General features: G+C 35.7%; 1 protein-coding gene across 1 annotated transcript in view; it reads right to left on the reverse strand.

The window, feature by feature from the left end:
- The window catches only part of TECRL (trans-2,3-enoyl-CoA reductase like), a 142,671-nt gene extending 117,095 nt beyond the window's left edge, over window positions 1-25,576 (reverse strand). Inside the window, exon 1 of the mRNA XM_070372954.1 lies at window positions 25,310-25,576. Within this exon, the coding sequence (XP_070229055.1) occupies window positions 25,310-25,543 (234 nt within the window). The 5' untranslated portion in view covers window positions 25,544-25,576. The remainder of the gene's footprint in view (window positions 1-25,309) is intronic.
- Between the last annotated feature and the right edge of the window lie 1,485 nt (window positions 25,577-27,061).

The raw sequence follows: 27,061 nt of genomic DNA on the forward strand, positions 1-27,061 counted from the left end.
CTACTATAGAGTGCGGGCCACTGAAAGTAATCGCATTACTTTTCAAATTTCACTACGTGTATTGCATGTTCACAGACCAATTTATCTTCAACAATTAAACAAATTCATAGATTATTTCATCTTAGAACAATGAAGAATTTATTATTTAATGTGCCTGAAAATCTGAAAAATGTTTGATGATTAAAGAATCATGAAGCTTCAACACCTTCATTACATCACATTATATTACATCCTGAGTAAAGATAAGACATGCTTTTATCTAGAAAGCTGGTCTAATGCATTCTCATGGCTCTAGTGCCATGTAATTTCATAATCCTCAGATGTATATCTCTGGTACTATCTTGGTTCATAGCTGCAAACTTACATATACAACTGAATATTTAACACATTTACATGGATGTCTGACAGTGATCATAACTTTAAATATACAGTACTGAATGCTATGTGGATTAAGCCAAACATTATTTCTACTCTAATGACACCAATATTCAAATGGTTTTTCAAACCAAAATCTTTTTATAAACCATGACTTTTCAACTTCATTATCTGAAAAATCACAGAGTACTATTGGTCCAACTGATTCTATTGATTGTTTAGAACCATCCCCTTCTGCTATTACAGTTATTCTCATCTACTATAAATATATTAGGTACTCATTAAACATTCACTGAAGAAATTAATGTCCCATGGATAGATTGAATATCAGTCAATTTATTGAATTATATGTATAATAAAATATACTTAAATTTTTATACAGTTTTATGCATGTGTTTATTAAGATTTTATTTAAAATTTTTGGGTTTATTGACATATAATTGGCAAGTTAAATAATAAGATATTTAAAATGTATAACATGATTTGATATACATATATGTTATTAAAAGATTTCACCCATGAATTAACTAACACATCCATTATCTTATATATTTACTGTTTTGTTTTTTTTGGGTGAGAACATTTAAATTCTACTGTCAGCAAATTTCAATTATACCATACAGAAATATCAGCTATATTTGTTATGCTATACAATAGATCCTCTGGCCTTATTCCACTTATAGGTGAAAGTTCATACTCTGTTAACAATCTCTATTTCTCCCAACTCCCAACCACCAGCAATCACTTTTCTATTCTCTTTTTCTGAGTTTAAATTAAATTTATTTGTTTAACATATAAGTGATACTATGCAATATTTACCTTTCCTGTCTGACTTATCTCACTTAGCATTATGATCTTTAGTTTCACCCATGTTGTTACAAATGACACAATGTCCTTCTTTTTAAAGGCTGAGTAATATTTCATTTAATATATATGTAATGCAGATATCTTACAGGTTGTCTTATCATTTTCTGATGGTTTCCTTTACTATGCAGCAAGCTTTAGTTTAATGTAGTCCTGTCTTACTGCAGTCTTACTGTTTTAAATAGAAGAGGAAACATTACACATTTGTTGTTCAGTCACTAAGTTGTGTCACACCCTTTGCAACCCCATGAACTGCAACACACCAGGTACCCCTGTACTTCACAATCTCCTGGAGTTTTGCTAAGATTCATATCCATTAAGTTGCTGATGCTGCTGACCCCCTTCTCCTTTTGCCTTCTGTCTTTCCCAGTGTCAGAGTATTTTTCAGTGAGCCAGCTCTTTGCATCAGGTGCCCAAAGTATTGGAGTTTCATCTTCACCATCAGTCCTGCCACTGAATATTTAGGGTTGATTTTTTTTAGGATTGACCGGTTTGATCTCCTTGCGGTCCAAGGGTCTTTCAAGAATCTTCTCGAGCACCAAAATTCAAAAGCATTAATTCTTCAGCACTCAGCCTTCTTTCTAATCCAACTTTCAAATCTGTACATGACTACTAAAAATTATAGTTTTGATTATATCTTTCTTCACAGTCCAACTCTGACATCCATACATGACCACAGGAAAAACCATAGCCTTGACTAGATGGACCTTTGTTGGCAAAGTAAGGTCTCTGCTTTTCAATATGCTATCTAGGTTGGTCATAACTTTTCTTCCAAGGAGTAAGCATCTTTTAATTTCATGGCTGCAGTCACCATCTGCAGTGATTTTGGAACCCAAAAGAATAAAGTCTGTCACTGTTTCCACTGTTTTCCCATCTATTTCCCACGAAGTGATAGGACCGGATGCCATGATCTTCGTTTTCTGAATGTTGAGCTTTAAGCCAACTTTTTCACTCTCCACTTTCACTTTCATCAAGAGGCTTTTTAGTTCCTCTTCACTTTCTGCCATAAGGGTGGTGTCATCTGCATATCTGAGGTTATTGATGTTTCTCCCAGCAATCTTGATTCCAGCTTGTGCTTCTTCCAGCTCAGCATTTCTCATGATGTACTCTTCATATAAGTTAAATAAGCAGGGTGACAATATAGAGCCTTGAAGTACTCCTTTTCCTATTTGGAACCAGTCTGTTGTTCCATGTCCAGTTCTAACTGTTGCTTCCTGACCTGCATATAGGTTTACATATTAGGTTGGTGCAAAAATAATTGCAGTTTTGCATTGTTGAACTTTGCCAATTGACTTTGGAATGCATTCTTAAATAAATGTGGTTATGTTATACATAATTTTAATGTTCATTTCTAGCTTTATGTTTATTTTTGCTATTGACTTATTGCTTGCTGTTTATTTTACATTTATTTAGGCTATGGAAATACTGTTAGACAAAAAACAAATTCTAGTGATTTTTTAATTCGAGTTCAGAATTGGTCATAATGCAGCAGAGACAACTCACTATATCAACAATGCATTTGTCTCAGGAACTGCTAACAAACGTACAGTGCAGTGGTGGTTCAAGAAGTTTTGCAAAGGAGAGGAGAGCCTTGAGGAAGAGGAGTATAGTGGCAGAATACCATAAGTTGATAACAACTAATTGAAATCAATCATAGAAACTGATCCTCTTAGCAACTACACAAGAGGTTGCTGAAGAACTCAGCGTCAAATATTTGATGGTCATTCGGCATTTCAAGCAAACTGGAAAGGTGGAAAAAACTATAGGTGGGTGCCTCATGAGCTAACAGAAAAAAAAAAATCGTCATTTTGAAGATTCATCTTCTCTTATTCTATGCAACAATAATGAAACATTTCTCTACCAGATTGTGACTTTCCATGAAAAGTGGATTTTATATGACAACTAGTGAAAACTAGTTCAGTCACTGGACCAAAAAGAAGCTCCAAAGCACTTCCCAAAGCCAAACTTGCACCAAAAAATGTCATGGTCACTGGTGGTCTGCTGGTTTGATCCACTATATCTTTCTGAATCCCGGTGAAACCATTATATCTGAGAAGATACACAATAAATCATTGAGATACACCAAAAACTGCAATGCCACATCAGTCAAAAGAAAGGGCCCACTTCTTCTCCATGACAACACCCAACCACACATCACACAACCAGAGCTTCAAAAGTTGAAAAAATAAGGCTAAAAAGTTTTGTCTCATCCACCATATTCACCTGGCCCTTGCCAAACACTACCACTTCTTCAAGTATCTTGAAACTTTTTGCAGAGAAAATGCTTCCACAACCAGCAGGAGGCAGAAAATGCTTTCCAAGAGTTTGTCAAATCCTAAGGCATGGATTTTTATGCTACAGGAATAAACAAGCTTATGTCTTATTAGCAAAAATGTGTTGATTGTACTGATTCCTGTTTTGATTAATAAAGCCTGAAAAGTGTGCATGTTTTAAACTCTTAAGTAGGTAGAGAATTTATCTTTGCTTTCCTTCCTGAAAACTCCAGAGTTGTCTTTAAAACAGTGTGCCTTCAGTGAAAGCCTGAAAGGTCAATAATGTAAGGCATTTTAGAGGAGAGAATTTCTACTTTAGTAGACTGCCCTTAACTGTTACAGCTAGGCCCAGAATGATCCTTCAGTGTGCTGGAACTGTTAATAAATGGAAGAGACCTCTGAAGCTGCTTTCAATACAAGAAAAAGAAAAATCATCCTTTGAGCCCAACACCTTGTTCTTCCCTCTCCTTTTTTGTTCAGTTGTCAAGTTGTGCCCAACTCTTTGTGACCCCATGGACTGCAACATGTCAGGCTTCCCTGTTTTACACTAACTCCTGGAGTTTGCTCAAATTCATATTCATTGACTCAGTGATGATATCTAATCATCTCATTTTCTGTCATCCTCTTCTGCTTATGCCTTCAATTTTTCCCATCATCAGGGTCTTTCAGCTTACATTTTATTGTATTGGACTATTTACATGTTAATATTCATTACAATGTGGTGAACATCTGAAAAGGAGGAACCATTTTCTGTGGTTTGGTTTGGTGCTTGTTCCTGATGCCTACTACAAGGCCTATCAACAGGAAGATAGGTATTCTTCAGTATTTATGAAGAAAAACAAATAGGGAAAAAGGAAAGCAGGAGAAAAGTGGAAGGCAGGAAATGTTCTTGAATTATACCTCTGAGAGATAGTCTTGTCACTGGAGAAGGGAAAGGCAAACCACTTCTGTATTCTTGCCTTGAGAACCCCAAGAAAAGTATGAAAAGGCCAAAATATAGGACACTGAAAGGTGAATTCCACAGGTTGGTAGGTGCCCAATATGCTACCAGAGATCGGGGGGAAATAACTCCAGAAAGAATGAAGAAACAGAGCCAAAGGAAAAACAACACCCAGTTGTGGGTGTGACTGGTGATGGAAGTAAAGACCAATGCTGTGAAGAGAAATATTGCATAGGAACTTGGAAAGTTAGGTCCATAAATCAAGGCAAATTGAAAGTGGTCAAACAGGATATGGTAAGAGTGAACATCGATATTTAGGAATCAGAGAACTAAAATGGACTGGAATGGGAGAACTTAACTCAGATGACCATTATATCTACTACCATGGGGCAAGATTCCCTTTGAAGAAATGGCATGGCCATCATAGTCAACAAAAGAGTCCAAAATGCAGCACTTAGATCCAATCTCAAAAATGAAAGAATGATCTCTGTTCATTTCCAAGGCAGACCATTCAATATCAGAGTAATTCAAGTCTATGCCCCAAACAGTAATGTTAAAGAAGCGGAAATTGAATGGTTTTATGAAAACCCACAAGACCTTCTAGAACTAACACACAAAAAAGATGTCCTTTTCATTTTAGGGCACTGGAATGCAAAGGTAGGAAGTCCAGAAACACCTGGAGTAATGGACAAATATGGCCAAGCAGTATAGAATGAAGCAGGACAAAGACTAGCAGAAATTTGACATGAGAATTCACTAGTTATAGCAAATACCCTCTTACAACAAAACAAGAGAAGACTCTACCCAGAGACATCATCAGATGGTCAATACTGAAATCAGATTGATTATATTCTTTTCAGCCAAAGATGGAGAAGCTCTATACAGTCAGCAAAAACAAGACCAGAAGCTGACTGTGGCTCAGATCATGAACTCCTTATTGCCAAATTCAGGCTTAAATTGAAGAAAGTAGAAAAAACCACTAGACCATTCAGGTATGACCTAAATCAAATTCCTTATGTTTATATAGTGGAAATGAGAAATAGATTTAAGGGACTAGATCTGATAGAGTGCCTGATGAACTATGGACAGAGGTTTGTGACATTATATAGAAAGCAGGGATCAAGATCACCCCCAGGAAAAAAGAAATGCAAAAATGAAAAAATGGTTGTCAGAGGAGGCCTTACAAATAGCTAAGAAAAAAAGAGAAGTGAAAGGCAAAGGAGAAAAGGAAAGATATACCCATTTGAATGCAGAGTTCCAAAGAATAGCAAGGAAAGATAAGAAAGCCTTCCTCAGTGATCAGTGCAAAGAATTAGAGGGAAGCAATAGAATGGGAAAGACTAGAGATCTCTTCAAGAAAATTAGAGATGCCAAGGAAAAATTTCATGCAAAGATGGGCACAATAAAGGACAGAAATTGTATGGACCTAACAGAAGCAGAAGATATTAAGAGGTGGCAAGAATACAGAGAAGACCTACACAAAAGAGATCCTCATTACCCAGATAATCACAATGAAGAAGAAGTGAAGTAGCTCAGTCATGTCCAACTCTTTGCGACCCCATGGACTGTAGCTTACAAGGCTTCTCTGTGCATGGAATTTTCCAAGCAAGAGTACTGGAGTGGGTTGCTATTTCCTTCTCCAGGAGATCTTCCTGACCCAGGGATTGAACCCAGGTCTCCAGCATTGCAGGCAGATGCTTTACCATCTGAGCCACCAGGGAAGCCCAAGATAGTGTGACCACTAACCTAGAGCCAGGCATCCTGGAATGTGAAGTCAAGTGAGCCTTAGGAAACATCACTAAGAACAAAGCTAGTGGAGGTAATGGAATTCCGGATGAACGATTTCAAATCCTAAAACATGATGCTGTAAAAGTGCTTTACTCAATATGCCAGCAAATTTGAAGGAAAAAAAAAAAAAAACAGTGGCCACAGGACTGGAAGTAGTCAGTTTTCATTCCAATCCCAAAGAAAGGCAGTGACAAAGAATGCTCAGACTACTGCACAATTGCACTCATCTCACAGGCTAGTAAAGTAATACACAAAATTCTCCAAGCCAAGCTTCAATAGTATGTGAACCGTGAACTTCCAAATGTTCAAGCTGCATTTAGAAAAGGCAGAGGAACCAGAGATCAATTTGCCAACATCCATTGAATCACCGAAAAAGCAAGAGTATTCCATAAAACATCTACTTCTGCATCATTCACTAAGTCAAAGCCATTGACTCTGTGTATCACAACAAACTGTGGTAAATTCTGAAAGAGATGGGAATACCAGATCACCTGACCTGCATCCTGAATAATCTGTATGCAGGACAAGAAGCAATAGTTAGAACTGGACATGGAACAATAGACTGGTTCCAAATCGGGAAAGGAATATGTCAAAGCTGTATATTGTCACCCGGCTTGTTTAACTTATGTGCAGAGTACATCATGAGAAATGCTGGACTGGTTGAAACACAAGCTTGAATCAAGATTTCCAGGAGACATATCAATAACCTCAATGGACACAAGTTTGAATAACCTCCAGGAGTTGGTGATGGACAGGGAGGGCTGATGTGTTGCAGTCCATGGTGTCACAAAAACTGGACATGACTGAGTGACGGAACTGAAGATATCTTTGTAGGTATCTGAATAGTAGTCAACCGAAACATTTTAAAGGTAGTATCATCTTCAAATAATGATCACCTCCAAACTTTTGAGCTCTTTTCATGTAGCCATTCAAATAGCAGCATTTTTATACAAGAAAGAAAGATACAATATGCTGTACTGTGCTTAGCTCAGTCACTTCAGTCCTGTCTGATTCTTTGTGATCTGATAGACTGTAGTCTGTCAGGCTCCACTGTCCATGTGATTCTTCAGGCAAGAATACTGGAGTGGATTGCCAGGCCCTTCTCCAGATGATCTTCCCAGCTCAGGGACTGAACCTGAGTCTCTTGTGTCTTCTGCATTGCAGACAGATTCTTTACTCACTGAGCTATCTGGGAAGATGCATTGTAAATATACATAAATATAAATCACATGTTTATGTATAATTTAGGACTATGTGGAGCTTAGAATCTGCCACTATACAAATTTTAGCAAAAATATAAATTCCATCTCTCCTTTTACTTACAGTGCAAACTGAAGACCCCCAGGAAGTACAAACATGCACCAAAAACTTGTATCAGAAAGATAATACAAATCTTAATATAATATAAAAATCAGTTTTCACTTCCTACAATATTGTCCCTTCAGTCTTCTCTACCTTAAGCCTTTCAGTTCAGTTCAGTCACTCAGTCATGTCTTTGTGACCCCTGGACTGCAGCACACTAGGTTTCCTTGTCCATCACCAACTCCCAGAGTATGCTCAAACTCATGTCCATCAAAACAGTGATGCCATGCAAACATCTTATCCTGGGTCATCCCCTTCTCCTCCTGCCTTCAATTTTTCCCAGCATCAGGTTTTTCAAATGAGTCAGTTCTTCATGTCAGGTGGCCAAAGTATTTGAGTTTCAGCTTCAGCATCAGTCCTTCCAATGAACATTCAGGACTGATTTCCTTTAGGGTTAACTGGTTTGATTTCATTGCAATCCAAGGGACTCTCAAGGGTCTTCTCTGACACCACAGTTCAAAAGCATCAATTCTTTGGTGATCAGCTTTCTTATAGTCCAACTTTCACATCCATACATGACTACTGGAAAAACCATAGCCTTGACTAGATGGACCTTTTTCGACAAAGTAATGTCTCTGCTTTTTAATCTGCTGTCTAGTTTGGTCATAACATTTCTTCCAAGGAACAAGTGTCTATTAATTTCATGGCTCCAGTCACCATCTGCAGTGATTATGGAGATCCCAAAAATAAAATCTTTCACTGTTTCCAATGTTTCCCTATCTATTTGCCACAAAGTGATGGGACCGGATGCCATGATCTTCTTTTTTTGAATGTTGAGTTTTAAGTCATCTTTTTCATTCTCCTCTTTAACCTTCATCAAGAAGCTCTTTACTTCTTCACTTTCCACCATCAGGGTGGTGTCATCTGGGTATCTGAGGTTATTGATATTTCTCCCACAATCTTGATTCTAGCTTGTGCTTCATCCAACCTGGCATTTCTCATGATGTACTCTGCATATAAGTTAAACAAGCAGGATGGCAATATACAGCATCGACGTACTCCTTTCCCAATGTGGAACCAGTCTGTTCCATGCCTGGTTTTAAATGTTCCTTCTTGACCTACATACAGATTTTTCAGGAGGCAGGTAAGATGGTCTGGTATTCCCATCTCTTGAAGAATTTTCCACAGTTTCTCACGATCCACAGAGTCAAAGGCTTTGGAGTAATCAATAAAGCAGAAGTAGATGTTTTTCTGGTATTCTCTTGATTTTTTTGAGGATTCAACGGATGTTGGAAGGGTGATCTCTGGTTCTTCTGCCTTTTCTAAATGCAGCTTGAAAATCTGGAATTTCATGATTCACGTACTGTTGAAGCCTTTAGCCTTAATTACCTTAAGCCTTTAGATAATTTAAAATACATTGTAAAAATAGAATGCTCCCACAGAGTATACTGTATTGGTGTTTTTCTTTCTGGCTTACTTCCAAGTCACCAGTTCAGGTTCGATGCACGATACTGGATGCTTGGGGCTGGTGCACTGGGACGACCCAGAGGGATAGTATGGGGAGGGAGGAGGGAGGAGGGAGGAGGGTTCAGGATCGGGAACACGTGTATACCTGTGGTGGATTCATGTTGATATTTGGCAAAACCAATACAATATTGTAAAGTTAAAAAATAAAATAAATTTAAAAATAAATAAGTAAAAATAGAATGCTCATTTATTAATGTTTCCTTAAATTATCGTTCATTTTTAAAATATTTTTGGTATAATGGATAGTTACAGGAAAGAAAGTTGTCACTAGATAACTTTGAGCACTGAGGTCAGTAAAAGGAACAATTAAATCTGTTATATTTAAGTAACATTAAGATCACAGCAACAAGTCAGTTAATGATTTTGACAGTTACTTTTCAAGCTACTACAAGTATAATAAAATGTTAATCTGAACAAGGTACATACTTAGAATTCAATTTCCTTTAATTTCTTTGAAAAAAAAATAAAAGCCTAAAAAATCACATAAAAATATTTCACAGAAATACATTTTGTAAACACAGGCTTTATCTATTTTGTTTGAACTGTTAGAATATGAAAGAACCAAAAATTGCTTCACTGTGAACTTTCTGATAATTACTACAGCATGCACATTTTCAGATTTTGTTGACTTTAGCTAAGTCACTCCATCATTTTGTTGCCTGGTCTTGTGTATTGTTTGACAAAGCAGACTGCAGTAACCTTAAACTTACCCATCAGCCATTTGGATGCCCTCAGTAACAACCCTCAAAGTCACAAGTTTTAAGTTTCTGATGTGACTTCCCTACAGCTCCTCTGATCACAGTCTCACCTACCTGCTAAGCCCTCCTCCTATGTGCTCCTTAGATAAGTTCCCCACAGGTTTTTCCAAAGCCCCACTATTTTGGTTTGAATGGACCGATCTGGCTTTAGTGTAGAAACCCCAAATTACTCCATTCATGGACCATAATGAAGGCATGTGCCCATGTCCTGTCTCTCTTTCATTGTACTCTGCAGTGTAGTCCCTTGAGGCCTGCTGGATCCTTCTTCAAGGGGCTGTGAATACTAAACTCTATTTCAGTTTCCCTCCTGGTCTGTTGAAACTTAACTTACCATCTGGCACCATGTGCTCCACATAACTAGTGTTAATTTGACAAATTAATAACATATTTACATCTAGAGAGATTGCCTTGATTCATTACAAATCCAAATAATAGAATCCCAGTGAAACAGCATTAAACTGAAATAAAATGGTAATAATATATTCCTTTCACTTGTAATATCACATTCTACTCTATTGAAACTGGATGCATATTTTTGTTTAACCTGTGTGGGCTGTACTACATTTGATAGAAACCACTGTATGTTCACTGAAAAATTATTATATTTTGTTATATGAATGGTATTCAGTAAAGATTAAATTAGAAATTATATGTGTGTGTGTGTATATATATATATATATATTGCTTAAAGGTTCAAGTGTAACCTAAAGATGGGCCCAATGATTTATATTTATTTGAACTGTTTTATACTTATACCTCAAACTTGGGGAATACACATACATACATACTTTTCTTTCAATATAAACCTGTTGTTAAGCCTTCCTTTATTTTATGGGTTTTAGTATATTTAACTGATTTGAGAATTCTCATAGTACTAAATTTGTAAATTTCTAAATTTTTTTAGCTGTGTCCTATTTTATTCAAGGCACTGAGCCATAGCCATTTCCTTCGGGAAATTCCTCATGGAAGGTGATATATGTTCAGGTGCCTCCAATCAGATAACTTGTATCAGTTAAGTATAAGGGAAAAGAAACAAGGCCATTGCCCAATGTCACAAACCAGTTACATGTGAGAGGTGGCTGAGTATCCTCAAAGCCTAAGCAGATCCCCTGATGTCAATTTATCTCCCATGTTTGTCCTTAACAGGTTGAGAAAATATTTACTCCTCAGTTTTACTGCACTCTCTGTTTTCAGTCTTTCTACTTTTCAGTCTATCTTTCACAAGGTTGCCGGATTTAATTTTCCAGTTGGCAGATCTGAAAACATTATCCCTCTGGTTTGAAAGAGAATAAGAAGTCCAGATGCCTTGCAAGGCATGTAGGCCTCCACCCATACCATCAGTCCCACCCACACCATCTGCTCTGCTGCTGCTGCTAAGTCGCTTCAGTCGTGTCCAACTCTGTGTGATCCCACAGACGGCAGCCCACCAGGTTCTACCATCCCTGGGATTCTCCAGGCAAGAACACTGGAGTGGGTTGCCATTTCCTTCTCCAACACGTGAAAGTGAAAAGTGAAAGTGAAGTCACTCAGTCATGCCTGACTCTTCGTGACCCCATGGACTGCAGCCCACCAGGCTCCTCCGTCCATAGGATTTTCCAGGCAAGAGTACTGGAGTAGGGTGCCATTGTCTTCTCTGACACCATCTACTGTTTGTTTTCTCAATTCACTCCTTTTTGCAGCATCACACCATGAACTTAATTATATAGGGCCAGAAATCTTGCTTATTACTTTGCTGTCTATTTGCCTTTCTAATGCTAAGTATTCTTCTGAGAGGATGTTCTTTCTACCCTACATATGTGAATGTATTATACTATACCTATTTAAAAAAAATATTTTTGAGTCCCTCCTTCCAATGAATTCAGTTTTCTTATCCTCCTCCTTCCAATGAATTCAGTTTTCTTATCCTCACCCACTAAACATCCCTCTGATGAGAAGTATTCTTTTCTCAGCTTTCTTAGTATAATTTGGGCTAAACTCTCCTATGCTTTTAGTCATATTATAATTTGTTTTAAAATGTCTAGTCTCTCTCATTCTTATCAGAATAAAGAAATGTGTCTAATTTTCAACCCCATGTAACTAACCTAAAATACAGTAGCCACTCATAAAGTAACTTTGTCTAATTTAAATAACAAAGTAGCCATAACCCTCTCACCTCTACACATCTTACTAAAATATAGTCACCATTTCACAGCTATGTTCTGTAAAGAAAATGTTGTATGTCTATTAAACATATGATTCCAACTATTAAGTTTCTTCATTCAGTCTTGAATTAATAGGAAATAGGTTCTGTTTTGGGAGAAGGCAATGGCACCCCACTCTAGTACTCTTGCCTGGAAATCCCCATGGATGGAGGAGCCTGGTGGGCTGGCAGTCCATAGGGTCGCTAAGAGTCTGACACGACTGAGCGACTTTACATTTACTTTTCACTTTCATGCACTGGGGAAGGAAATGGCAACCCACTCCAGTGTTCTTGCCTGGAGAATCCCAGGGACGGGGGAGCCTGGTGGGCTGCTGTCTATGGGGTCGCACAGAGTCGGACATGACTGAAGCTACTTAGCAGCAGCAGCAGCAGGTTCTGTTTTAATTGCACAATATAATTCTCCAAATTTTCTTCCTTAAATGGTTAACATTTCATTTTTCATCTGATCTTTAAATTTCCAAGAGAAATGCAATTCATTTACTTGTATTTGTCTAAAATTTTGTCATTTTAGCCATAAGTTTTGTTCTATACTTACAGCACAAACCTTTGAGAGTTATTATTTTACTTTGCCTTTTAAGAAACTGTGATCTTTGGAAAGAAATCCAGGAAGAACCTAAATATGGCATGTTCTTATTTTGCATCCAAGATACATATATTGTAAAATAGCATTTAGGTGATTTGATCTGCTTGAATGATGGCAGTGTTGAAATGGTCACTTTCATGTCATCTTGTTTAGTGCTTCTCAAACTATGTGGGATAAAGTATCACTTCTGAAAAATTTCTACTTTGCTGTAGACTAATTCATTTGTAAAATAAAATGAAACTAAGTTGCTATAAAATTAAATACTGATATACCAGATACAATCGTCATTTCAAGAAGATTATGTGATTGAGCAAGCACAAAATCAATTTTTCAAATTGTTAAGATAGGTACAAATGCTCAGTCCCAACTACTAGCCTATATAACGTACATAATGGAGATTTCAACTAATTATTACTGGGACAAAGAACACATCTGCTTATAGGATATAATACTGGCACATGAAATGGTTGTTGTCTCAGTTGGACCATGAAGAATGAATGTGAATTAGACATAAGATTGTGACAGTACACTTCAGGAACATGAATCAAATTTGATCAAAAGTGAAACAATGCAAATTACAAGGCTCTTTTGGGATAGCTGAGTAGTATAGAATATTGAAACATGGAGTAATAAAGAAAAGGTAGAAGATAATTCCAAGTATGTGAATTGAAATAAATAAGAGTATAAAGTTGAATAATAGAGTTAGGACAAGTACATTTTTCAAGAGCCTCTCCCCCCGTCCCCAACCTACAAAGGAAGGGCCTTTCAGGAAACTCAAATTTTTATTCTGCATTTCTTGGCAGTCCCATTCCAGACTAGATTCCCCCCAAGTTATTGTATCTAAAGTGGTCTCATTAAATTCAGCAATTAATACTGCAACCTTTAATATATGGGACACTCACAGCATTCCTCTGTTTTACTTAGCTGCATTTGACTCTACTGATCTCTAATCAATTTTTTTCTCAAATCAATTTTTTTCTTAGTCTTCTGTTATATAACATTTGACATATTTCTTCTAATACTCTGGAGCCTTCTCTTCATTTATATCTTTATTTAAAATCTTCTTCATCTCTTTATTTAAAATCTTTACATTTTGGAATTTCTTAGTTTTCTACAGTTGATTCATTTCCCTTCCAATCAATCACATTGTTCTTTCTTAATTTTATCTTCTCTACTCAAAAGGCCTCAAAGACTACCTATATGATTCTAATCCTCAAGTTAATATATTTCACCTGGACCACTGTCCTGAGTTCTACATCTTCAAACGCAACTGCTTACTGGTTATCTCCCAAAGATCTCCAATTTAAAATGTACAAACTTTTAATATCATGTAGGAAACGAGTTGCCAGTCCAGGTTCCATGCACGATGCTGGATGCTTGGGGCTGGTGCACTGGGACGGCCCAGAGGGATGGTATGGGGAGGGAGGAGGGAGGAGGGTTCGGGACGGGGAACACATGTATACCTGTGGCGGATTCATTTTGATATTTGGCAAAACTAATACAATTATGTAAAGTTTAAAAATAAAATAAAATTAGAAAAAAAAAAGAAAATGTACAAACTTGAGTGTTTGCTTCCTCCCTTACTCTCAACTAGTCTGAAAAATAATAAGAAAGCAAACTAATAGCAAACATAAAAATCCACAACAAACATTTGATCAGTTCAGTCACTCAGTTGTGTTCTATACTTTGTGACCCCATGGACTGCAGCCCACCAGGCTTCCCTGTCCATCACCAACTCCCAGAGCATGCTCAAACTCATGTCCATCCAGTCAGTGATGCAATCCAATCATCTCATCCTCTGTCATCCTCTTCTCCTCCTGCCTTCAGTCTTTCCAAACATCAGGGTCTTTTCCAATGAATCAGTTATTCACATTAGGTAGCCAAAGTATTGGAGCTTCAGCTGATGAGTCATTATAATGCAAACTGAAGACCCCCAGGAAGTACAAACTGATGAGTCCTTCCAGTGAAAACCCAGGAATGATTTCCATTAGATTTGACTGGTGGGACTTTCAAGAGTCTTCTCCAACACCACAGTTCAAAAGCATCAGTTCTTCAGTGTCCAGCTTTTTTATAGTCCAACTCTCACATCCATACATGATTACTGGAAAAATTTTAACTTGGACTAGATGGACCTTTGTAGGCAAAGTAATGTCTCTGTTTTTTAATATGCTGTGTAGGTTCATCAGAGCTTTTCTTCCAAGGAGCAAGTGTCTTTTATTTTTTTTTCTTTTATAAGATAATGTTTATTAACTTCATAACGTTGGTGTGAAAAAAGTGTTTTTGATAAAATTATTAGTCATAATGTAAATATTAATCTGTTACACTTGGGGCAAGTGTCTTTTAATTTCACAGCTGCAGTCACCATCTGCAGTGATTTTGGAGTCCAAGAAAATAAAATCTGTCACTGTGTCAATTATTTCCCATCTATTTGCCATGAATGATGGGACTTGATGCCATGATCTTTGTTTTTTTGAAAGTTGAGTTTTAAGCCAGCTTTTTCACTCTCCCCTTTCACTTCATCAAAAGACTCTTTAGTTTCTCTTAGATTTCTGCCATAAGGGGGGTGTCATCTGAATATCTGAGCTTATTGATATTTCTCTCCCACAATCTGTGTTCCAGCTGTGCTTCATCCAGTCCACCATTTCTCATGAAGTACTCTTCATATAAGTTAAATAAACAGGGTAACAATATACATTCTTGATATACTCCTTTCCCTATTTGGAACCAGTCTGTAGTTCCATGTCCAATTCTAACTGTTGCTTCTTGACCTGCATAGAGATTTTTCAGTAGGCAGGTAAAGTGGTCTGGTATTCCCATCTCTTGAAGAATTTTAAACAGTTTATTGTGATGTACACAGTCATAGGCTTTGGTATCATCAGTAAAGCAGAAGTAGATGTTTTTCTGGGGAGGAGGCACTGGCTACCCACTCCAGTACTCTTGCCTGGAAACTCCCATGGATGGAGAAGCCTGATGGGCTTGCAGTCCATGGGGTCGCTAAGAGTCAGACACGACTGAGCAACTTCACTTTCACTTTTCACTTTCATGCATTGGAGAAGGATGGCAACCCACTCCAGTGTTCTTGCCTGGAGAATCCCAGGGACGGGGGAGCCTGGTGGGCTGCCATCTATGGGGTTGCACAGAGTCGGACACGACTGACGTGACTTTGCAGCAGATGTTTTTCTGGAACTTTCTTGCTTTTTCAATGATTCTAGCAGATGTTGGCAATTTGAGCTCTGGTTCCTCTGCTTGTTGTAAATCTAGCTTGAACATCTGCAAGTTCTTTGTTCAAGTACTGTTGAAGCCTGGCTTGGAGAGTTTTGAGCATTACTTTGCTAGTGTGTGAGATGAGTGCTTTTGTGAGGTTGTTTGAATATTCTTTGGCATTGCCCTTCGTTGGGATTGGAATAAAAACTGACCTTTTCCAGTCCTGTGGCCACTGCTGCATTTTCCAAATTTGCTGGCATATTGAGTGCAGCAGTTTCACAGCATCATCTTTTAGCATTTGAAATAGCTCAACTGGAATTCCATCACCTCCAGTTGCATTCTTCCTAGTGATGTTTCCTAATGCCCACGTGACTTCGCGTTCAAGAATGTCTGGCTCTACGTGAGTGATCACACTATTGTGATTATCTGGGTCATGACAATCTTTTTTGTATACTTCTTCTATGTATCCTTGCCACCCCTTCTTAATATCTTCTGCATCTGCTAGATCCATACAGTTTCTGTCCTTTACTGTGCCCATCTTTGCATGAAATATTCCCTTGGTATCTGTAATTTTCTTGAAGAGATTTCTAGTCTTTCCCATTCTATTGTTTCCCTCTATTTCTTTGCACTGATTACTGAGGAAGGCTTTCTTATCTCTCCTTGCTATTCTCTGGAACTCTGCATTCAAATGGGTATATATTTCCTTTTCTCCTTGCCTTTAACATCTCTTCTTTTCTCAGCTATTTCCAAGGCCTCCTCAGACAACTACTTTGCCTTTTTGCATTTCTTTTTCTTGGGGATGGTCTTGATCACTGCCTCCTCTACAATGTCATGGACCTCCATCCATAGTTCTTCCAGCACTCCATCAGAGCTAAACCCTTGAATCTATTTGTTTCTTCCACTGTATTATCATAAGGGATTTTCATCTTCAGGATCTTCAGTTGCTCAAACATCATTTTAGCATCATATCTACACCCTTCCTGTCCCTCATTCTTGACAACCAAACAACATGTACTATTGTTTCTACCTCCTAAGTGTCTATCTTATCCTCCTACTTCTCTTCATCTTATTCACTATCTGGGCCACACATAAACACCATTTCTCCAGGAAGACTTTTCCTGTGCAACAGACCAAGTAATCTTCCTATGTTTACCACCCCAAATTACCTTGTTTTCCCTCTCACATTGTATATATTTTTGCATGTAAAATTACTTTTACAGTGTTCATCTTCCATAGGAGAGAATTAAATCAATGAAATTAGGAATTGTATCTGTTTGTGTTAATGCATTATCTCGAAAAGGTAATAGAACAGTGGACAATATATCAATAAAATATCTTTTAAATCAATAGATACTTGATTGTGATACTATAAAATGTCAAAATACAGAGTAAGAGAATGACTGAATCAGGTAAATTTCAACCATTTTATTTCTAGAGGCATCCTCTAAAACCTAATCATCTATGTTTATTTTCTAAATGGAGTATCATGACCTCATGTATTAGGATATAAAAATGACATCTTAGCCTTACTGTAAACAGTGATAAAAATGGAAAATTGAAATGTGTAGACATAAATTAGTTAAATATTTACAACAGTGTATATTAGTTTTGTAAATGTCATTCATTAATAGTTTTCTAGAATACATTATTTTTTTTTCTCTACTATTAAAGTGACAGGAATTGCTTGTACATCTATTGGCATCTCCATGGTATAACATAGTATAAGTAAGTATGCATATTATTTGGAATATGCAGGTGGGATACAGACTTCTAGGAATTGATTCTGCATAGATGGGACCCTGTGACTATGCTTTCTAATTCTAATGCTTCCTAATCAGTCGTGTCCGACTCTTTGCAGTCCCATGGACTATACAGTCCATGGAATTCTCCAGGCCAGAATACTGGAGTGGGTAGCCTTTTCCTTTCCCAGGGGATCTTCCCAACCCCGGGATCGAACCCAGGTCTCCCACATTGTAGGTGAATTTCTTATCAGCTGAGCCACAATGGAAGCCCAAGAATACTGGAGTGGGTAGCCTATCCCTTCTCCAGCAAATCTTACTGACCCAGGAATCCAACTGGGGTCTCCTGCATTGCAGGCAGAGTCTTTACCAACTGAGCTATCAGGGAAGCCCTTACTAATCATTTCAGAAAGGAATAATAATAACTATCATTGAAATGCCTAAATTTTTACAGTCATAATAAAAAATTATCAGTTTAAATATTTTTCCATTTCAGTGGAATAACATTTTAAAATGTATCACCACTATCTAAAATAATGTTCATTTGCATACAAATAACCGTGTGACAAACATGGTACAATATTTTTCATAGAAGTATAAAATCCACAGATACTCCTGGAAGATAGATGTTTACCTTACTTTGGTTTGATATTTATCCTACTTGGAAAACCAAGAATCAGAATAGTTAAGCAATATGTTAAGGTGATAAGACAATGATTTGCAAAGCTCAAATGCAGATACAAACATAACTGACTTCAGGGCATAAATCATTGCACTAAATTATCTCTTCAATAACATTATATATTTGGACTACATGTCATGAACAAACATACAAAATAGGTATACCTTTTCTGAGAGAAATATAAGACAGGGCAGAAAATATTAAACAATGATTATTTTGAAATGCATGCTGCATTATGGAATTCTCAATCATATATAAAAGAAGAGTGGGCACTGGGGATCTCGTGGGTTCATACAAAATGATTATACTAATTACCTTTTCTGGAAGGAACCATTCGTTTCAATTTCTTAATCTTAAAAAATAAGAACTTTTAAAGCACATTTTATCTCTATTATTAGAGGAAAATTTAAATGTTTTTAATTTCTAGGTTTGAATACTAATATTATTTTATGTGTGTGTGTGTGTATATATATATATATATATATATATATATCTTTACTGCCTGAGCCACCAGGGAAGTCCATAAATATATTTTAATATGCTTAAGAGTCTTTCTTTATGTTAAGTGGAAAGGCAAGTAGACATCCTTGTAAAATAGGACCAATGGCCTGAAACACATTTTACTGGAAGTCAGATGCCTCAATCATGAAATTGAATAGAAAATGAGGATTTTGGCTAGTAAAGGTCAATAATTTTCCACATAATAGTGTATGGTAGTTAAGAACAAGCCACAGAATGTATATTGGCCAGATTCAAAGTTTGGTTCTAAAACACACTAAATTCTTCTTTTCAACTCCCTGTGCCAATTTTTCTTCTTCTATACAGGGGAAGAAGATTAATAATATCTAGATACTTTTCTAGAAAAAGATAATAAGGGACATATATATTGGACTATATCCAAGGAAAAAGAGAAAAAAAAAAGCAGGCCAAATTTATATTAAAATATGGTGTATTTTAGTTCAAAAGTCATAAACTTTCAATTATATGATGCCACATCATAAGAAATAGAATGGAGGGGATAAAGTGGAGAGGAGAAAAAAGAGAACAGGGATGTGAAGAAGAGACTGAAAAAATAGAGGAGAAAAGAGGAATAGAAAACAAGAGAAGGAGAAAGAAGAGTTGGAATGGAAGAACAGGAAGATATTTGTATTTGCATATGCATGAAATTCTGAAAACTGCCATTAGACCATTTTAAGACAAGTGTCATTCTCATTTTACAGATTAGAAAATTAAGGCACACATATGCTAAATTACATGTCCAAGATAAAATATTTAAAGTGGCAAGGTCAGACATTAAGAATTCTCAAATTTTCTAACTTAAGTATTAGTATTTTCTAGGTTTGAATACTAGGTTTGAATACTAACTAATGTTATTTTATGTATATATGTGTGTGTGTGTGTGTGTATATATATATATATATATATATATATATATATATATATATATCTTTACTGCCTGAGCCACCAGGAAGCCCATAAATATGGGCTTCAATTTTTTGTGAAATCTTACTAGCCTATTATTTTCTCCACAGTTTTCTAGTGAACACTGGTATTTTTGCCTTTAAAAGAATTGGAGAATTACTGAGGATTCTATTCATAAGAAGTCTTTAAAAAGTTTTTGACAATTTTTTCATAGAGTATACAAAATAAAAGATAGAGGTCTCTTGAGGTCAAGTTCCTTGGAGAAAAGATTAAAGAAAAAAGAATGTGATGATATTGGAAATGTTAACTAGCTTAGCTTTTTAGAGTTCTTTCCATGCTCTTGAATCATTCACTTGTCACCAGATAAGCTTCTGACATTTTAAAAAATAGAAGTGAGATGGAAATAGTTAGCAACTAGAAATTACTCATTGTTAATTTTAAAAAATGTACTTTTCATATGTATTTTTAATGTTCCAAAAATACTTAAAATGATATTTAACAATATTTTTTAAATCTTCTCACTTTTATCAGTCTTCATTGTCATACTTGGCTTCCTAAGTGGTGCTAGTGGTAAACAGCCTGCCTCCCAGTGAAGGAGATATAAAAGACACATGTTCAATCCTTGGGTCGGAAAGATGCCCTGGAGGAGGGCATAGCAACCCACTCCAGTATTCTCGAAAATCCCTTGGATAAAGGAGTCTGTAGGGCTACAGTCCACAGGGTCACAAAGAGTTGGACACAATTGAAGTGACTTATTGTGTGTGTGCGCGCATGTGCGCGCACACACACACACACACACACACACACACACACGCAAATAGTCATACTGGGCTTTTCCGGTGGCTCAGTGGTAAAGAATCCGCCTGCCAGTTCAGAAAACCCAGGTTCGATCCCTGAGTCAGGAAGATACCCTGGAGAAGAAAGTGCCAACCCAATCCAGTATTTTCATCTGGAAAATCATGGACAGAGGAGCCTGATGGGCTATAGCACATGGGGTTGCATGTGCTATAAAAAAAAAAAAAAAAGAGTCGGATAGGACTTAGCCACTAAAGAACAAGAAGATACTCATATTATCTGCAGTTTAATTATTCATGGGAAATAACTATACCAATTAAATATTCCCATACACATTGCCTTTTTATGAAAGGCTTATTAGCTTCTGTAATAAGAACATGACTATTTGTTAGTAAATTATACACAATACAAAGTTAAATTCTATATATCTTTTTGGGAGCAAGCCAAGAGTAATTTGGGCATTCAATGAAATGATTTAATTAAATGTTTTTCTATAAATATATTTACATTTATTTGATTTGTAGTTAGATTTAAGTAAGTGTTATTCACTCAGTCGTGCCCAACTCTTTACAACCCCATGAACTGCAGCTCACCAGGCTCCTCTGTCCATGAGATTTTCCAGGCAAGGATACTGGAGTGGGTTGCCATTTCCTTCTCCAGGGGATCTTCCCAACCCAGGGATAGAATCCAGGTCTCCTGCATTGCAGGCAGATTCTTTACCAACTGAGCTAAAAGAGAAGCCCAAATTAGATTTAGAAAATAGTAAAAAAAAGCAGTATTTTTAAATATCATACTCCTCCATCCCAAAACTACCACTGCTAAACATGAGTGCATTATCAAATCCACATATCTCTTGAACAGGCATTGAGTTATTCAATAAATAATTGAATAAAGTGCTTTCTTTGGACCAAGCACTGTTTTAAGTGTTAGAGACACAGGAGTGAAGGAAAAAAAAAAAAAAACAAATCCTTGACTTTGTGAAGCTAGCATAATAGGGTTAAGCCTAATAATAAACAAAATGAAAAAAGGAAAATAAACAATATGTTAGATAGTAATAGGTTTTAGTAAAGAAGTAGAACAGGGAAGGGTAATGAAGAACAATGGCAGACTTTGCAGTTTTAAGTAGGTAGTCAGGAAAGGCCCCAAGGAAAAAGTGACAGGAAGTAAAGACCCAAAGGAACACACTGACTAGTTATGAGTGGGGAATGGTGTTCTCTGACATGATTTAACAGTCTAGTTTTGGTTGCTATGTAGAGTATATATTGAATGTGCTAAGGACAGAGCAGAGGAAAGATTTAGCAGTGCTGGTGGGAGAGGCGGTGAAAATTTGTCAGTCTGGATATATTTGAAAGTATCATGAAGAGGATGGATTGTATGTGGGCTGTGAGATGAAGAGACCAGTCATGATGCCTCCAAGTGTTTGGCTTGACCTATTTGAAGTGTGTAGTTGCTACTTGTTGATTTAGAAAACTCTGTGGAAAAATTTTCAGGGAAGACCAAATGCTCAGTTTTAGATACTTCAGTTTGAGATGCCTAGTAAAGATCCAAATAGCTGTATAGAGAGACAGATGAATAAATAGCTACATAGATACATACATACATATATACATACATAGGAAGATAGACACAAAGATAATTGGATTTGCATTTCAGGGGAAAAGATAAGCTATGATTACATGTTTATGAGTCATCAATAGACAGATGATATTTAAAGCTATAGCACTCCATAGGTAAATGATTAAACATGGAGAAAAGTCCTGATGACTGAGTTGGTGACAGTCCACATCTAATAAGTCAGTTAATAAAGAAGCAGCAAGAGAAAAGGAAGAAGTCAGCAACATTGTTTTTTTTTAAAATGCATGTGTGTTTTCCTGGAACTCAAGTATCAAACATATTTTATGGAGGATGATGTACTTAACAGTGGCAAACGGTATCCATATACTGAGTAAGTGAAGCATGAGAATTGACCTTTGGATTTAGTGAGGTATTTATCACTGCCTCACTGGCAAACCTCAGCAAGTTCATGTTCTGAGAAGTGATGGAGGCAAATGCCTGAACGCAGTGGGTTTAAAATAGAATGAAAGAGGAAAATGTGGACAGACATCATGACCACGATAAAAGTAATGAGAAAAATGAGATAGAAACTTGAGAGGATAATAGAAGGATTTGTTTCCTGGGGTGTTTGTGTTTGTGTGTATGAATAAAAGAATGTGATTCAATATGTTTTCTTTAATCCAAAGAATTCCTTTAATATTTTTGTCTTATGAATATCTTGAGCAAAAATTTTTTGCCCATTCCTCAGTTAAAGTTGTATTGGCTAGATGCAACAAAATTTCTACTAGAGTTCAGCACATATTACTAAATACATACATCCTATGCATATTTGAAAATTCATATATAACATATTATAACAAATCTTCTCAATAGGTAACTTTCAAGTGTTTCATCACTTATTTTTTCTTGGATTTGTAGGCATATTAAGTTTCTCCCTCCAAATGATTATTAAGCTAAAAAAAATTTCTTTTCCCTATTATGTTCAAGACACTATGCTAAATGTGTTACATATCTTATTCTTACTCTTCACCATAGGCTTATAAAATAGATTTCATTAACCTATGTTCAAAATAAGAGTCCTGGTGATAAGCACTTCAATGGTTTTCCTGAGTGTTTGATAGATATGACTGATGTAGTAGGTATTTGGTCCCAGTATACTTGTTCCAAAATATATGACCTTTAACTTTTACTACTTTATAACTTTTATTACACTTACTGAAAGACAGAGACCAAATTTAAGTAACACGGTTTTCATATACTAGGTAGAGCCAAGTATAATGACAGGCAATTAACATGACCTACTATTAATATAGCTGTTAATTTGTTCAAGAAAAAACTGTGTGAGACAACAAACACTATTTTTTCATGTTTACAATCATAAAGCAAAGCAGCAAACTAATCCAGATTTTTTTCTTTTATATGTCTTGCCATCATTATGAGACAATTTACCAAATTGCAAAACTAGTACAAGACAAAACGAAGCCCATTGTTCTGACAAGTCAATGATTTGGATGCAGCAAGTTACACATCAGATGGTGTTGATTGTGCAGTAAAGGCCGTGAGGAATCCCAAATTAATCCTGTAGCTAGCCTAATGAATTTCCCTAAAGATTTGCCATTGGAGATGCAATTACTGGGTCTCTTAGAGTTCAGATGTGAGATTCTGAAAACAAATCTTTATCTGAAAAGAATATTGGTTTTCTGTATGCTTAAATTTTGTGCAGTTTAATTAATACCTAAAAATGCAAGCCCTGTGTCTTAAAAATCTCAATAATAGGAAATTTAAATGTAGTAGGGAAATAATTAGGAGCTCAACATTTTCTCATTTAAAATGAATTTCATGTCAAAGTTTAGACACATATCAGAAAAGACACAATAACATCTCATTTTAGAATCATGTTCTTTGGAAATCGTTGGCCAATATAATATCTATTCCATTTATTGTTTTATTCTACCTTAATTTTATTATATTTTCCTTGTAAGTTTTCAATTTTCAGTAGTGAGAACCTACAAACATCAACAACTTCTAGATAGTAGTTTTACCTTTAAAATTTATCCTACTACAGTATAATATAAAAAAATCACACATTTTACCGAAATACTTAAATTGTAACATGCCTGAAGTTTGTAAGTTAAAAATATATTATACATAATGCATATTTATAATTTATACATGACTCTAGTGGTACTATAGAGAAATAATATGATTCAGAGTTCTGAAGTAAAGGTTTTCAATTTCATACATTCCACATATGACCTGCATGAACTTGTAAAAGTTCTCTCTTTCATTTCCACCTGTAAATAAAAGTATTTTCCAACTAATGGACTGGTCACAATGTTTAATTACTATAAGAAGGTATATATCATATTCTTGGCAGTTAAAAACAAGTAAATAGTTTCTTCTCTTTTCCTCTTATCTAGAAACATAGCTAGAGCATAGATAAATGGAATCAGTGATTGAATTTTCATTTTAGAAAAATAGCAAAATACTTATTCAACATGTCTTTAGAGCAAAATAAATAAATGTTTTATTAAAATGTCAGTCTTTCCCATAATAAACTGAAGTACTCATGTTTTTTATCAAACTTTAGAAAAACTAAAAATGATTGGAAGATTGCACATACACATCTATCTACAACGCACATATATATTTGTGTATTATTTTTCTAACCTGGTAAGTATATATCTTATCTTTCCTTAGTGAAACATCAGTGATATGAGTGTAGATGAATGATATATTAAGCAAGACATTCTTCTTAGGAACTCAGACTCTGTAGTTTTAAACAGTAATTTAAGTTCCTAAACACTGTAACACTGTAGACAATTAAATCAATTCTAAACAATTTTCAAATGGCTAGATTTTATCCCATATGTTACATATTATTTTAATAAATTTAGTGCCTTTTGCCTGCTGTTTTCTAAAAGCACTATTAAAACTATGGACATTTGAATATGCAAGGAAGTGCTTGAAGAGAAAACCCTAGGCAAATGTCATGTAGGCTGAGAAGGTGAGCACTGAAATTTCACCTCCTGACAATGGCCCCAATATTAGGAAGAAAATCGGAACCTAATAATTATTAGCTACCCTTTAAATTGAATATGAAAGATGCATTGGGTATCTTTTATAGAAACAAAGTATGCAAAACATACTTTAAAGTACATGCTAAAGTATCCACCCTACACATCATAAAATTGGTATGAAAACCCAAAAATATATTTTGGTATAGTCTTTTTCAGCATCAATCAGCTGATCAATAATCTTTGAGGCAGAAAAGAGAAATTCAAATAAATAAATAAAACTCACCTTGTCCACAATACATATCTGCTTTTTGGTTTGAGCATCAAGTATTTCAATCTCAAAGTGAGTAGTTTTTGAATGTTTAACTGCTGACGTTGATTTTAGAGGGCCTGCTGAGAGTATAAATTGCGACAAAAAATGAAAATTTTTCATGTCATCCTTCAGTATGGACCGTGTAGCTCCTCGAGAAATCAACTCTCTCCTGCGTTCTGAAGCAAGAGACTTGTGCCTTTTGAACATTCTGCAAACTACCAGGAGAAGCTGCCTTGTCAACAGGAGACACATGCAAGTGTGCTCCCTTTGAACAACTTAAATACTGCTGGTGAAACCTGGAAAGGTCAAGTGGCATGCCATTCCAAGAGTTCAGTTTTATTTAGCAGCCTTGAAAACAATGACTGATCTCTTTCTATATATAACACACTATTGTGAATTGCTGCAGTGTAGATTACTAGCGTTCAAATTATTTCTTGCTTTTTCCTTTTATCTCAGGTTCTTAATATGGCCAGTAGTATTGAAATTCCAAAGCAAGAAAGAAATAGACAAGATTTTTTATTATCTCTGGATTCTGGATGCACTAATCTTCAAATACATGTATTATTCTTGCATTTATATGTAGATGTACTAAAAATTATCATACTGCTATCTTATATCTTATACTGCTGTTAGTAATGTACTAATACTTAGTACATTATTACATAAACACATTTTTTGGCAAATAATTCCTAGAATAAAGATTTGTGCCATATTTTGAATACTCACATATACATCTGATAGAAAATGGATAAATTCTTTTTTTTTTGGATAAATTCTTCATTACATGTGGAGAACAGAAAAACAACAAGTCATCTGTGCGATTGGGATATATAGAGAGGAACTTTATAATTTAAGAAAAAGGAAGAAAACCTTATTTTAACACTTTTACAGACATTATATCATAGGGAAATCATTAAATGTATATGCAAAATCAGTACTAAACATCACAAGTATCATAAAACTAGGTTATGGCAAATTCAAATAAGCTCAGAATGAACAATGAAAAGTAAAAAACAACCTAGAAAGAGGGGTTTGTAAAAAACTCCAAGTACTCTGAGACCTGTAAAGCGGGTGAAGGAATAACAAAAATCCAAATTATAGTGTTACTGATTCAAAGGAATTTTACAAAATGTTACAGGAAAATATTCTAGGATATTATTTTCAATTAAAACATGAAAAAGAAAATAGTTACAATAGTAGGGGGGAAATCTATATATCTATATTAGGGAACTAATCTTTAATTTTGTAAATAAAATAATGCAATTAAAACATTTTGGCCTATGCATTGTGTGCCAGAGATTCATATACACATTGTTCAGTAATCGTTTTTCATACTCTAGACCACAATTCCACTCAATATTTATTATTAAACACTAGAAGTCAGGGATTTTGTCCATGTATGTTTGCGCGCACACACACACACACATACACACACACACATTGTCAGTTTTATCACCGTAGTTGTTCAGCACTTTAAACTTGGGATTATCCTTAACATTTCCCTTTCTCCCACATCTCAGATCTAATCCATCAAAAATCCAGAACACAATAGTGTAAAGTAATTAACCTCCAATTAAAATAAATAAATTTATATTTTAAAAAATCATAAAAAAAATCATCCAGAACAGTCTTACCACCATCCCACAGCTAATTTCAGAGTATCATTTCACCTGTACTGCTTTTCCAAATTGGTCTCCCTGCATGAACACTGGTCAGTCTATAGTC

Source organism: Bos mutus, chromosome 6 (genome assembly GCF_027580195.1).
Source record: "Bos mutus isolate GX-2022 chromosome 6, NWIPB_WYAK_1.1, whole genome shotgun sequence".
NCBI lineage: Eukaryota > Metazoa > Chordata > Mammalia > Artiodactyla > Bovidae > Bos > Bos mutus.